A 13,421-nucleotide genomic window follows, 5' to 3' on the forward strand; every position below is an offset into this window, starting at 1 on the left:
ATCTTTTGTTCTTCTCTTTGAGTAACTGCTCCACACTTCATTTGACTGGATGACAGCAACACGACAAAGAAACAGACACGATGTTGGCAGCCGAGTGCGAGGCTCAAAGAAAGCTGGAAACAAAGGATGACCAAGACTGTCCAACCTAGAGTAGCAGCACTATTGAGAGGTGACCTGTGGAATGTTCTACAAAACAAACCTTTTTTTTTTTTTTAAAGTCTTCTTCTTCCCTGTCCTTGTTGGCGTACTGCAGTTAACCTCGGTGTGTCGCTGCCACCTGTTGACCAGTGGAGAGTGTGATGGGTTGATCCCAACAGTTGGGTGGTGGATTCAAATGTACAAAAGAAAACAGCTGTGTTGTTATTGTTTTTTCTCTCTAACACATCGCCTGGACCTTTTCTACTACATCCACCATTCTTTGATGTGTGCACCAGGTGCACTCGAGTGGTTCAGATGATCTGACCAAACTGTCCGGCTGCCTTCGCTGTAGCGTCAAGCTACAGACTCCACAGAGTATCTCTCAGCCTTTGCTCCCACTTTGCAGCGCCCCGATGCAGCTAAAAATAACTCAAGGTCACTGAGCACCCTGTGCCTCCCCACCAGGGGGGGGGGGGGCAGGGCAGTGTTGTCATCACGTCACCTTTTCAACACCAAAGCACTGACAAAGCCTTCAACTTGTCCAGGTTGAAGAACTCCACAAGGAGCTGCACCTTCACACACATCTCCAACACATATGCATATTCTGGATTAGATATGAACACATTGCTCATGTGATATCTGCTGAAAAGGTCACGCTGCAGAGCGGACGCAGAGGGCAGCTGTCATCATCCCATCCAGAGCCGCCGCAGTGTTGTTGTTCTTTATATCGGTGCCAGACCCCCAAACAACAACTGGCAACTTCAATGTCAAGTATCTCTTCATTTGCCCTCCATTTGACACGGTGATGTACTTCAGCCGAGCTGCTCACACCTACAGATGATCTGCTGTGTGTGTGTGTGTGTGTGTGTGTGTGTGTGTGTGTGTGTGTGTGACAGGCAGTCGGGGGAGATCTACAGTATGGTAGCGGGGTAACGGATGGTTCCTGTGGGGGCTCCAGTCGACCACAACGGTGCACGTACTGTATGTGTGTATGTAAGAAACATCCCTAATGACTGTCGAGAAAATTATGCTTTCATTAGAATTCTAGATATCTCAACTACTGGCCGGGTGGACATCAGATGCACCTATCCGGACAAAAATAAGGAACTTTAGTGGGACTTGCGAGGTAGCAGCTCCCCCTGCTGTCTAACAGTGTCTTTTTCCATGTTACCACTTGGAGGCGCCAACATGTTCACCCCCAACACCATTGTGTTCCTGTTCAGTACACATCCATCCCATGAGCAGAGAAAGCAACTTCATGCTTGCCATGCTGACCAGCTTTATGGAGATGCAGAACCTGGCACCTGACCAACAGTACCAATAGCAGCTTTCATGACCAGTGTGCTGTGCTTGATTGGCCAGTGAACTCACCTGACCTAAACCACAGAGGGTGCTGCGCCGCATTGATGTATTGAGGCATACTGGATACAGTACATGGACATACCTTTACATAGGCCAACATTGCAAATCCTTTATTTTAAAATGGTCTAATGTAATATTGTAATTTTTAGATACTGAATTTGGGGTTTTCATTAGCTGTAAGCCATAATCATAAACATTTAAAGAAATAAACGCTTTAAATATATATATATATATATATATATATATATATATATATATATATATATATATATATATATATATATATAAAAATAAATAAATAAGCAGTATTGAAAATGGATGGATGGATTTGATAATTTTTCCTATACATTGACCACTTCCATTCCAGAGAATATCCAAGATTTGTTGAGAATTATTTTTACTTTAATCTCGGAATATCCCCCCCCCTTCCCGATTGTTACCCACATTAATTGTTACCCACAATAGCGTTGTGGGTAACAAACATTATATAACCTGTCAAGTTGCAGTTTACATCTGTGTCTGTCCAAAATGTCAGCATTTGATCTTTTTAGATATTTCAGTGAAATTGTCATGATTAGCATATGAATTCTTTAGTTATGACATTTGACAACCACATTCCAACCCTCCGTGAGTCCAGGTGGACATTAAAGCTACATTTGAAGAGATTCCCTGCAGGTGTTCCAGAGACATGGAGTAGAATATGAAGTGAAACATAAAGCTCCCCAAGAACCCGTTACAACAATACCAGACCAGCTCTCATGTTGACGTTGATCTTTTTCATCATTTTATTATATATAGTATATTTATAATATGTACAGAAAGAAAAACATGATCAAACTCAGCAGGGAGAGCAGCCGAACAGAAAAAAAAGACAGAAGGTGACTTGACAGGCGAGCTCCCGCCTGGTGCTTTTTATTACCAAACAACACCTAGTGAGTGCCTTTATTCAGCCAACGAACAACGACGGACAAAGTGTGCAAATGACGTGGGACAAATACCCCTTTCATAACTGAACCAATACAAAAAGTGAACTTAAGAAGAAAAGTCAAGTGTTCTGTTTCATCAGAATCACATTCATAAGCAAAAGCCCTACTACCCCTGCGTGTCTTTGACCCCGCCCCAACGGGATACCCCGCCCTACCCAGCATCCCCCTCATACCTCCGTGGAATAGACGACACAGTAGTAGGATTCAATTAATACATTAAAATCAATAGAATATCAAGACTTGTTGAAACAAAGATTAAAAAAAAAAAAAAGAAAAGAAAAAAATCTGTCGTCAAACCCCAAAACATCCGGTATTATATATATATATTTATGTATGCGTGTGTGTGTGTGTGTGTGTGTGTGTATATATATATATATATATATATATATATATATATATATATATATATATATATATATAATATAGGCAAATGATTGCTTGTTTTGCATTTACTCTAGAGAGACTGGTGTGATGCCAACATGTGTCCAAAGAGCTCAGGAATGACTGACTGACAGACACACACGCGCACACACACGCACACACACACACCTGTATTCAGGTCTCAGGGGAACTGTGTTGGTGTCCCAGGCTTTTTCTTGCAGAGAACCAAAGCCCGAGCAAGGGGCGGCACTCGCGTAGCAGTGGTTTGCTGGAGAGGTGGGGGGTGAGAGGTGGGAGTTCATATCCAGTCAGCAAACCAAGACCAGTCAGTCCCTGGACCTCCGGAATGCCCCCTCCCCACTGAAGTGATGAAACTACGGAACAGCTTCTGCTCAGCGTGATGGAGGATGAGTTCTCACAATGCCCAGACGCTACTCTAGTACAGCATGTTGATCCTTTAACGATCTGTTCCAGGTCTTTGTAAAAAACTAAAGTTGCGACTTGAGGCCCAACCGAACCGTTTTGGGTGTGGAGGCCCCTTTGTACGGGCAGGGGGACGTTCTCCTACTCACATTCCTCCCGGTTTCCCAGGAGATCCGGCTGAGACCCAACACAGCTATGAGCTTCAGCGCTCCATGCACGTAAACAACAAGCCCATTCTCATCGTCGCCACGCCGACCACGCAGCCCCGTGTCTGATCCAAACAGTTCACATGAATGTCTCGTACAACAACGGCTGGCTCCAGTTCGCTCCTCTCAGGTGAAGTAACATCATCCTGCCGACGAGCACGGTGAAAAGACGGTAAGCGGACCTCGAGTTATGATTAACTACACTGAAAACTTCTTTTTGAAGATGTGTCTAGAGGGAGTCTCCCCGTGTGCACATGGGGGCCGGCGTGCTCGTGGAATCCCCCAACAGTGCCTGGAAAAGCTTTGGACAGTCATTTGTGTGAAGGACTCAAACAAAGAAGAAGAATCACAAGAACAAACAAAACCATAAAGCATCCGACGCCGATGGTGATGGACCAACAGGAGCCCCTGCACATGCCCCCCATGCTCAGCCAACAGACACACCCCATCTCCCCCTCGGCTTCATCTGCAAACAAGCAAGAATGAAATGACGCCCTTAATCCTCCTCTGTCACATACGGAACAGGAGCGCTTTGGGTTATTGGAAAAGTTGCATCAGGAGTATCAATGACAAAAAACTAAATAATAAAACCAATAATAAAAGTCATTGTAAGATCAATGCAGAATTTTGCCAATCGTTTCTCTTTGAGTTAAACTGAGAGTGCCCCCTCAAAACACACACAGGAATATTTAGTGTCATTCCAGGAAGTGGCCGTGTTAAATGTTACAGCATTTTCTCACGTTGCCTTCTTTTGTGGCTGAAATGGAGACTAGAAAACAGAAACACTAACACCATGTATTCTCCAACCCAGCTCTATATGTGGAATCAACAACAGTCTGTCTTTGCTCCTGTGTGCGATGTCATTACAGGTCCAAACCAAAGGGGGGGGAATCACAGCGCATTCACAACAAATGCAAAAAACATTTCAGTAAATCTGCCCAAAGCTTTTTTGTGAATTTCTGACGTTGAGCCCGTGAAACCATCCCAGCAGTTCTGACTTTGGGGTTCAAAGAGAGCCGAAGAGTCAAACACTGGCTACACATACTTCTCTGGGAACGTTCCCCACAAGAGACACCGCTTGCAGACCAGATGGTACAAACTGGTCTCTTGAGCAAAGTGTGTTCCTTCCGTCTAGCTGGCTCGCAGACTGGTTAGCACTTAGCCAACGATGCCAACTAGTCGTGAACAGAAGCTCAGAAAGGTGTGTCGGACGCAGTGAACAGGCACGGGGCTCGAATTCACCCCAATGACGTAAAGCGAGAATTTCCCCTCTGAACACAGCTGTGCCGAAAGGCCTTCCCCAGATCTTTGTCAATAAATAGCGATGATGCAGCAACACTTCCTAGAGCGTGTGACTCCGGCACACTGCAAAATGTGTGTGTTTGTGCGCGCAGGTAAATGATTCCAAGTTTGGACCTAAAATGAGATCAGCAAAGACAGACTTTGGCCAAAAGGCTTGAATCTCTTTTAACATGTGCCTCCCCACTAGTGAGTGAGTGTGTGTGTGTGTGTGTGTGTGTTGTTTGTTGTGTGGGTGTGTGTATAGAGAGAAGCTCAATTGAAACCTAATCTTCCACTGGCTCCATTCCAACCTAAATCAATACCCCCCCCCATCCGTTTTCTTCCTGCCCTCTTGGCAGAACGTGGGCGTGGCCCCGGCGTCTGTCGCTCCCTCACAGCGTTCCCCTCTCGGTTGTTTGATGGGTGCCCGACATGTTTAATCTGTCCTCTGTTGGAGCCAACAGTCTCTGGGTCTCCTGATGGACGGGGGAGTCGGGGAGTCTGGTAACAGGGTGTTTTTCTGGCAGAGCGGTGGTGTGAGGTTATGGGCGGAACACAGAAATGGAGAATTCAGTGGAGGGTGGTGGTCAGGGGTGGTAGTGGCGGTGGTGGTGGGGGGGCAAGGGGGGTCTCTTAACAGCAGCCCCCTCCGGACTGCCGGACGGGGGTGCTCTCGATCTTCAGGTTGGGCTTGTCTCCGCCGGCCGTGGCCCCGGGTCCCATGCGCTTCTTGATCTCCGCGGCCATGGTCATGAAGGCCTGCTCCACGTTGGTGGCGTTCTTGGCGCTCGTCTCCAGGAAGGGGATGGCCAAGGAGTCGGCGAACTCCTGCCAACGGGGAGAAAGTGTGCATTCAGAACATACAGGAGGGAGTCAGACAGTAACACGACTCTAGAGGACGAGAGCACACGTTGATGCTCTTGTGGGTTTTTCACTATTAACTATAAGAGGACAGGCAAAAACATTGTTATAATCATGCACTGGTCATTTTTAGGGACTTTGGGAAAACGTCTTCTTTTAGACTGGTGGTGAAATCTTTTTTGTATTAGTATATTTGACTACTTCTGTCTCTTTGCATCTGTATATTGACTAAATTCACCAAAAGTTATCATTAGATAATACAACACATTTCTGAAAACCTGTAATGCAAAAGATGACTGTCAGTGATCAACTGGAGAAGTTTCATGGTGATATCTATTTGTTGTATTTTTTACCCAGTCAAAGAATTTAATAATTTATGAGCTTTTTCTCAGCCAGAAATCTCCACTTTCATTCTTCTCTATATTTTGAAGGTTTTTCATCATTCATTGCCTGATTTATGCAGCAATTTAGCTCTAAAACACAGCCTAAAAATATATTTGAATGTCGTTACATTCTGATTAATGGAGTGATACAAAGAGACATAAGCACATCTTATATGCCTCATTTACACATTTAAACTTCAAATACAACAAATGTGTCTTGATGCAAGTAATAAAGTGGGAAAGATGAATAATTCCAATTCAAAATCCACATTGAACGCTGCGGTGCCTCTTTTTTCCTTTGTGTGTCTGTTCGTTGTGATGTGGAAGCTCACACCAGTCTAGCAGCAATCTAACAACATTCATATAACCACAATACGATTAGGGGATAACTTCCTATTGCATAACAGACATTTGAAGAAAGAAATAAGAAAATCAGTACAGCCCTAGAAATAACATTTTAAGAAAAAAACACAAACCAATTCAGTTGGATGTTTTCAATATAAACATTATAATAAAGTACATTCAATAATAAATATTATTGGCGGTTTTCGGATTGCTGATCATAACAAATACATTTCCCTGCACAGGTGTTTCACATTATAAGACCTCTGGCAATGGGCATAATCCATCCTTTTCCTTGTGGGCTTTTATTGTGACAGATCACAGCAATTAAAAAGATGGCAAAGCAGAAGCTCGTATACGTGTTGGAAAGGAAAACGTGCTTTCAGCAGTGATATGTTAATGTGCATAACGCTGAATTTACCATCAAAGATAGATAATTAAGACCATAAACGTCTATTTTATTAACTGATCAAAATGATTGTATAAAATCCAGAGGGATATCAAACGGGTTGACAGAAAGCAGCCTCACCTTGGCTGTTGTGTAGTCCACTACTTTCTTCGTGGTCAGGTCACACTTGTTGCCCACCAGCAGCTTGTTGACATTTTCACTGGCGTAGCGGTCGATTTCCTGGAGCCACTGCTTGACGTTGTTATAGGACTCCTGCGTGGCGACGAGAATGGAAGCGGGTCAGTTTACAGCTTTGTATCACAGCTGTGACTGTGCAGTGGCATTTATACAGTGGGGGGGCGGTAGTTTGTATTTTACCAACTGTAAAAATCAGAGGGTTTTCTTTTTTAGTTTGCCCCAGAAATGAAGTCGGACCAGATCATTACTTCTGCAAACTTATTCTCCTAATTTAAAAAGGCACATTGCAGCCCAAAATCAAAAACACACATTTTCCCTCTTCCCTGTACTGCCATTTATTAATATAGATATTAGCTGGCTAGAGTAGCCAAGTGTTGGAGATATTGGCGGTAGAGATGTCGGCCTTCCCTCCAATACAACGGGGACTACACGGTACGCACCTGTGGTCTGATGAATGTGAACCAAACATTGTGTTCGGACCAACCTCACATTAACAGAACCTCAACACACACAACAAAACTAAACTACGGCGTCACTTCCTTCTCTGAACCCACCTGATCTGTCACATCATATACAACTATGATGCCGTGGGCTCCGCGGTAGTAACTGGAGGTGATGGTGCGAAACCTCTCCTGACCGGCAGTGTCCCACTGAGAGAGAGAGAGAATGATGAGAAATAGATACCATGAAAACACGACATCATAAAGAAATCTGAATAAACAAATAAAGAACAAGTCTCTTGTGTATTGTTAGGAGCAGCACGTGATGATGAGCACATTATACTGAGTTGACCACATTCCATACAGGCTAATAGAAAACAGCTGACTTCAACCCCTCAGTGGTTTTCTTCATTCCCGCTGACTACAACACACTTATAGGAGAACTGGCTATTAGTTCATCTGAAGTATTTATGGAGTAGGACAAAAAACTGTGTGCTCTAGAACTTGTGCTTTTATGTAGTTGGCGGTTGAGGCTGCAGGTGTATGCCAGACTCCTCACAGTATCACCAGCCCCATGTCTGCGCCTGTGAGGGACACAGTGGATTCTTTTGTGGCCGGTTTCCTGCCACCGATGATTTGACGCGAACGTTCCTCCTCCTTCCGATTCAAAGTCACGGGAGCGCTCGTGTCATCTGACCACACGGACCCGACTAGCGTAACTTAGTTTCAGGAGGTCCTTCTTAATGAAGCAGGTCTTTCATTGCCAAGTCGGACCTCTCCTAAACGCCGGTTAACCATCCTGGGGTGTCCTCAGACTTTGTGAATCAAAATGAACAATATATTTATTTTCAACAAGCACCACCCAATGATCATATTTGTTCTACTGCAAAACAAAAAACTAAAATGATGTAGTCACCTCCTTTGAGGAGAGGTCCTGGAAAGAAATATGAGTGCTGATGAGGAAGTGATCCTGAATCTAAGTGCCAGGTGCTGTCACGTGATTGGTCGAACAGATGTGACATCACAAAAAGATCCAACGGCTCAAATCATTATGGTCCTGTGTCTGCAAGGAGCAGGTCACCAAATTCTTAAAAAGAAAAAGAACAGAACGCTTGATGGACGTGAAGCCATGCAGAGGGCGCTGAAGTCAGGGGGCTGCACACCAGTACTACCAGTACCAGTTTGAGAATACAATGTAAACACACAGAAGAACCCAGTACTGAAGCTTCACAAGGTTCTTAAAGCTTCAGTCGATGGGAAGCTAGAGAGAAATATGGAGGGCTACCTGTTTTATATAATCTTCCTGAATAAAAGCAGTTTAATATGAATTGAATATTATGTATTTATAATAGGCTACATATAAATATGCAGGTTAAATTATTTCTGTCAATAGTTAACTTGTTTCAACATATATTTTTACAAAGTGTTTTTTCTATTCCCAGATGAGAGCACTTTCAGTTTCAGTGTTTTTTTCTTTTTTTCACAGAGAGCTTTGGTTTCGTCTGGTTGCTATGATACAGAATATCCACAGCAAGTAAGTCGGCACTAGATAGAGCCCACTTGCTCTGGATGAAGGGAAAGCTAAATAAAACTACTTTAATGCTATTTGTCCTACCGCCTCAAACACTGATTGAAAGCTTGGATAAAAGAGTGACGAGCGCAGTGTTTCACCCAAAATGGAACAAAGAAAGCTGACCAGGTGTGTGTATGTGTATAAGCAGAGTTACAGTGTGTCTGCTTTACAAACTGGTTGTGTTTGGGATGGCAGAGCCTGATCCCCTTAATTAAGCCAGGCTCTCTCACACACACACACACACACACACATTGTGTGTTTTCATCGCAATGGTTGGATGTAAGCCCCGAGCTCAGGGGAGGGTTATGAAGTTCTGTCTGTCTGTCTGTGTGTGTGTGTGTGTGTGTGTCTGTGTGTGTGTGTGTCTGTCTGTGTCTGTGTCTGTGTGTGTGTGTCTGTGTGTGTCTGTGTGTGTGTCTGTGTGTGTGTCTGTGTGTGTGTCTGTGTGTGTGTGTCTGTGTGTGTGTCTGTGTGTGTGTGTGTGTGTGTGTGTCTGTGTGTGTCTGTGTGTGTGTCTGTGTGTGTGTCTGTGTGTGTGTGTGTCTGTGTGTGTGTCTGTGTGTGTGTGTGTGTGTCTGTGTGTGTCTGTGTGTGTCTGTGTGTGTCTGTGTGTGTCTGTGTGTCTCACAATCTGCAGTTTGATGGTCTTGCCGTCCAGCTCGATGGTGCGGATCTTAAAGTCCACTCCGATGGTGCTGATGTAGCTCTCTGTGTAGGTGTCGTCCTGCGGAGAGGGAGACAGGTTGTGGTCGGAGCATAGACATTTAGAGGTGACGGAAACACAGGCTTTGGGAGGGTCCAGGCTCTGGTCATCTCACAGCTAGACTACTGCAACTCCCTCCTGGCAGGTCTACCTGCTAATGCCATCCGACTGGTCGTTAACCTCCCGAAATTTACCCACAATCCTCCGCGACCTTCACTGGTTACCGGTGGCCGCCCGCATCCGCTTCAAAACATTGGTACTTGCGTACCGTGCTGCGAACAGATCGGGTCCGGTCTCCATCCAGGACATGGTCAAACCGTACACCCCACCTCGTTCACTTCGCTCGGCTTCTGCCAATCGGCTTGTAGCTCCTTCACTTCGAGCTAAACACTCTACAAAGTCACGACTGTTTGCTGTGCTGGCTCCTCATTGGTGGAACGAGCTCCCCATTGACATCAGGACAGCAGAAAGTCTCTACATCTTCCGTCGCAAACTAAAAACACATCTTTTTCGACTATACCTTGAATAGGGAAGGTAGAGCCGTAGTAGCACTTTAGTAGCACTTAAATGTCTCTTACTGATAGCACTTTGTAGTTCAACTTTATTGAAGAAATTGTACTTTCTCGATTCTTGTTGTACTGAATTTGGACTCATGGTTGAATGCACTTACTGTAAGTTGCTTTGGATAAAAGCGTCAGCTAAATGACATGTAATGTAATGTGAGGCGGAACTACTCACGGCGAAGCGGAGCAAGAGACAGGACTTCCCTACTCCAGAGTCTCCGATGAGCAGCAGCTTGAACAGGTAGTCACTGAAAGAAGAGCGGTCCAGGTTAGCACAGGGGCACTTTTCTATCCTTACAATACCACGGCTGATAAATAGCTAAATGTACACGATATAGAATGAAGCTGTAGTATTTTCCTGCAACAGCTGGATTCATGCATTTATGAGACTATTTTCAGCGGCGGAACAAATTAACATTTGGCACTTCAGTGAGTATTTGTGGTGTGATTTTAACAATGGAGCGCTATGGCACAGAGGGAGACGATATATCATGCTTTCACATTGCAGACTCGACGGGGTGAAATGTTTTTTTGCAGTGTTAACAATCCTGACATTACTCATTAGGATCGTATTGAGACAACGCTGTTTTATGTTGTATTTTCCAAAAAATATTTGTATTGTGAGGCGACCGCGAGTATAGATTTTTTGCTTTTGTCCGATTGTTTTTTTACAATTCAATAATAATGTCAATACTCAAACAATGCTAGGGCCAGGCAGTAATCAGCACAGAGTGGGAGTAATGGGATGGTTATCAGGGGACAAGCACACACACACTCGTGGCCCGGGGGCCCCTCCAGCAGATAAATCCGGCCCTGGAGTGAGGGCTGTTTATCACACTAGAAACTTTAAAGATGTATTTCGAGGAATATAAACCTTGTTTTTCTGTTGAGATGGGATACCCCACCCAATCACTGAGAGGTAAACAACATCACATGAATTTGACACACAGCACAGACAGCTGTGGAGAATTGCCCAACACCACTTCTTATGTCACAGTAAAATTGAGACCTGTCATGTATCACAGCCTGACACTCAATCAGCTGGTAATATCTCACACACACTTGATCAACAGCTCTGTTGCAATCAGCCCAGTTCACATTTCTATGTGGCTGTGTATTGTGTTGATTAGGGACGGATGCTGAGGTCCACCAGGACCAGAATCAGCCGACATTCATTTCAACAAGCTATCAAAGACCACCTGAAGTGCATAGCCCTGAATTTAACTCAGCGATGTGAAAAAGCCAAGTAGTAATTATTAATAAGTAGGGCAGTGTATCGTCTGAAACTTTGAGTTTTATTTTGATACAAACATTTAACTTTTTCTGATTCCTTACTTTGAGGACTATGAATAGTTTTTTCCAACTTTTCTTTAAATAAAAGAAGCCATTGGCAACCTTTTTGAAACCAAGTCTTGGCGGCAACCACTTTTTTTACAATTAAATTAAAACAAACACCCAAACATGGACCGGCCAAAATATATGGACCCCCCAACCCCAAAAAAATACAAAATTAAATATTGCTGTTGAACCAGACAACGCTGCACGTGTGTTGGTGCGTTTCTCCTACGATCCCGTGAACCGGGTGCCTCCTACGATCCCGTGTGTAACAGCAGGCGCTATGATGGCGTATTGAACCAGAGACGAGGTTATAAAGTAAACACACGGAGCAACACTTGTTTGTCTGTAAGGGTGTGGAGGTGTTAGCTTAGCCAGTTAGACCGGGTTTATCGGAACTCAGAGGGACTTCTCAGCACGGACCGACAGATTCGGATGACAAGCGGGGCTTCCTCTCGTTTCAGGGCGGCAGGCCCGCTGTCAAACGTCCGCTGTACCTGCCATCATGAGGCCAGAGCACTGGCCCAGACAAGGGGCGCAATGGAGAGCATTTGATCCGAGAAAGTAGCACACATTTAGCAGGGACAACGGCATTCAGCGTGAGAACCCCCTAACCACGTTTTGACAAAAAATAGTTATACAAACATATAAAGTGAGTTCAACACATCTACAAATGAATGCCAATGGTGCACTCTGCTCGCAACGTTAAGCATTTTAGTAAACCGGAAGCCATTTCTAGAAACTGAAAATGGTACTGAACGAAAACGCACTTATGGCGAATTTAGAGCAACGTTAGCGGGCAATGGTGGACTTACAGTAACGAGATGCACCGGGCTGTCTATCGAGGACACAGGTCTGTTACATGACTTCATGCAGCGTTACTGTCGAGCTAAAAGCTCAGGATTCAACCATGGTTTGCGAGCCGTCCGGCCGGCTCTACACACCGCACTGCTCGTTTACTCGTCCCGTGGAAAGGTCGCCTGCCACGGTTGAGGCACAAGCGAAAACGTCAGCTGACGTTTTCCAAGAAAACACGTCGGCGAGCCTGACACATTAAGGACCGGGTCCGCGCCCTGTTCCCGGGAGCCGGGCTAGCGTTAGCCGACGTTTACGATACGCGTATCGACAGCTCCATTAGTCTGCATTATTCATACAATGTTACACAACAGACCACACAGACTGTAGCCGCCTCACAATGGAGCGTGTTTAACGTGACTCACTATTCGGGATTCATGGTTTCAATCTGGATGTGTGTTTCTGTCGACTCTTCCTTCCTACTCCGGCGAAAAAGATGACTTGTAGGTCCGGTTGTCCGAGGCACTTAGCTAAATGACTGTGTTACCGTCTCCGTTATTGTCCCGTGGTCGCTCCCCTGTATTCGACCTTTACTGTTTCATATGTCCTTAATTCTAGCGGACATATCCCTGGTTCCTCAGGTTAGGCTGCTGTATTTTACTCCTGTTCTTTTTGCCTTTCTGTGTCCGTTGCTCGCTAGCGGCTCAAGATGGCTGCGCAGGTGCGGTAGTGACGTGAGGTGACGTGTCGCTACTCAGAAACCAGGCCGAAGCCACTGTTAAGGTGGTGCTGGGAGTTGTAGTTTATCATACCAAGTCGGTAAAAAACAACAACTAACGTCATGTAGCCTGCACTCATTGGGAACAACAGGATGTACTGTTTCACAGCAAAAGGTCAAGCAGCTGCTCGGTGCCTGGGTGATGTAAACACAATTCAAATTGCAATAATTATCAAAGGTCAACTCAATATCAATGAGACAAGCTTTTCATTGATGATTTGAATGTCAAATTAGCTCTGTTATGCTGGATTGCAATATATCCCTTTCATAAAATCACTGTACATG

General features: G+C 44.7%; 1 protein-coding gene across 1 annotated transcript; it reads right to left on the reverse strand.

Moving 5' to 3' along the window:
- Window positions 1–2,869: 2,869 nt before the first annotated feature.
- Window positions 2,870–13,090, reverse strand: rab1ba (zRAB1B, member RAS oncogene family a). The gene is made up of 6 exons (XM_034557545.1): window positions 12,784–13,090; window positions 10,404–10,476; window positions 9,591–9,686; window positions 7,504–7,599; window positions 6,893–7,024; window positions 2,870–5,605 (listed from the first exon to the last, which is right to left on the reverse strand). The coding sequence occupies exons 1-6, from the start codon at window positions 12,795–12,797 to the stop codon at window positions 5,411–5,413; spliced, it is 606 nt and encodes a 201-aa protein (XP_034413436.1). The 5' UTR covers window positions 12,798–13,090; the 3' UTR covers window positions 2,870–5,410.
- Between the last annotated feature and the right edge of the window lie 331 nt (window positions 13,091–13,421).

This window comes from Cyclopterus lumpus, chromosome 18 (genome assembly GCF_009769545.1).
Source record: "Cyclopterus lumpus isolate fCycLum1 chromosome 18, fCycLum1.pri, whole genome shotgun sequence".
Classification (NCBI taxonomy): Eukaryota; Metazoa; Chordata; class Actinopteri; order Perciformes; family Cyclopteridae; genus Cyclopterus; species Cyclopterus lumpus.

Coding starts and splice junctions, on each gene's coding strand:
- rab1ba (XM_034557545.1), bottom strand. Junction 7,600..9,590: donor AGACCATCAAACTGCAGATT/GTGAGACACACA, acceptor TCTCTCTCTCAG/TGGGACACTGCCGGTCAGGA. Junction 7,025..7,503: donor TATATGATGTGACAGATCAG/GTGGGTTCAGAG, acceptor GTCGCCACGCAG/GAGTCCTATAACAACGTCAA.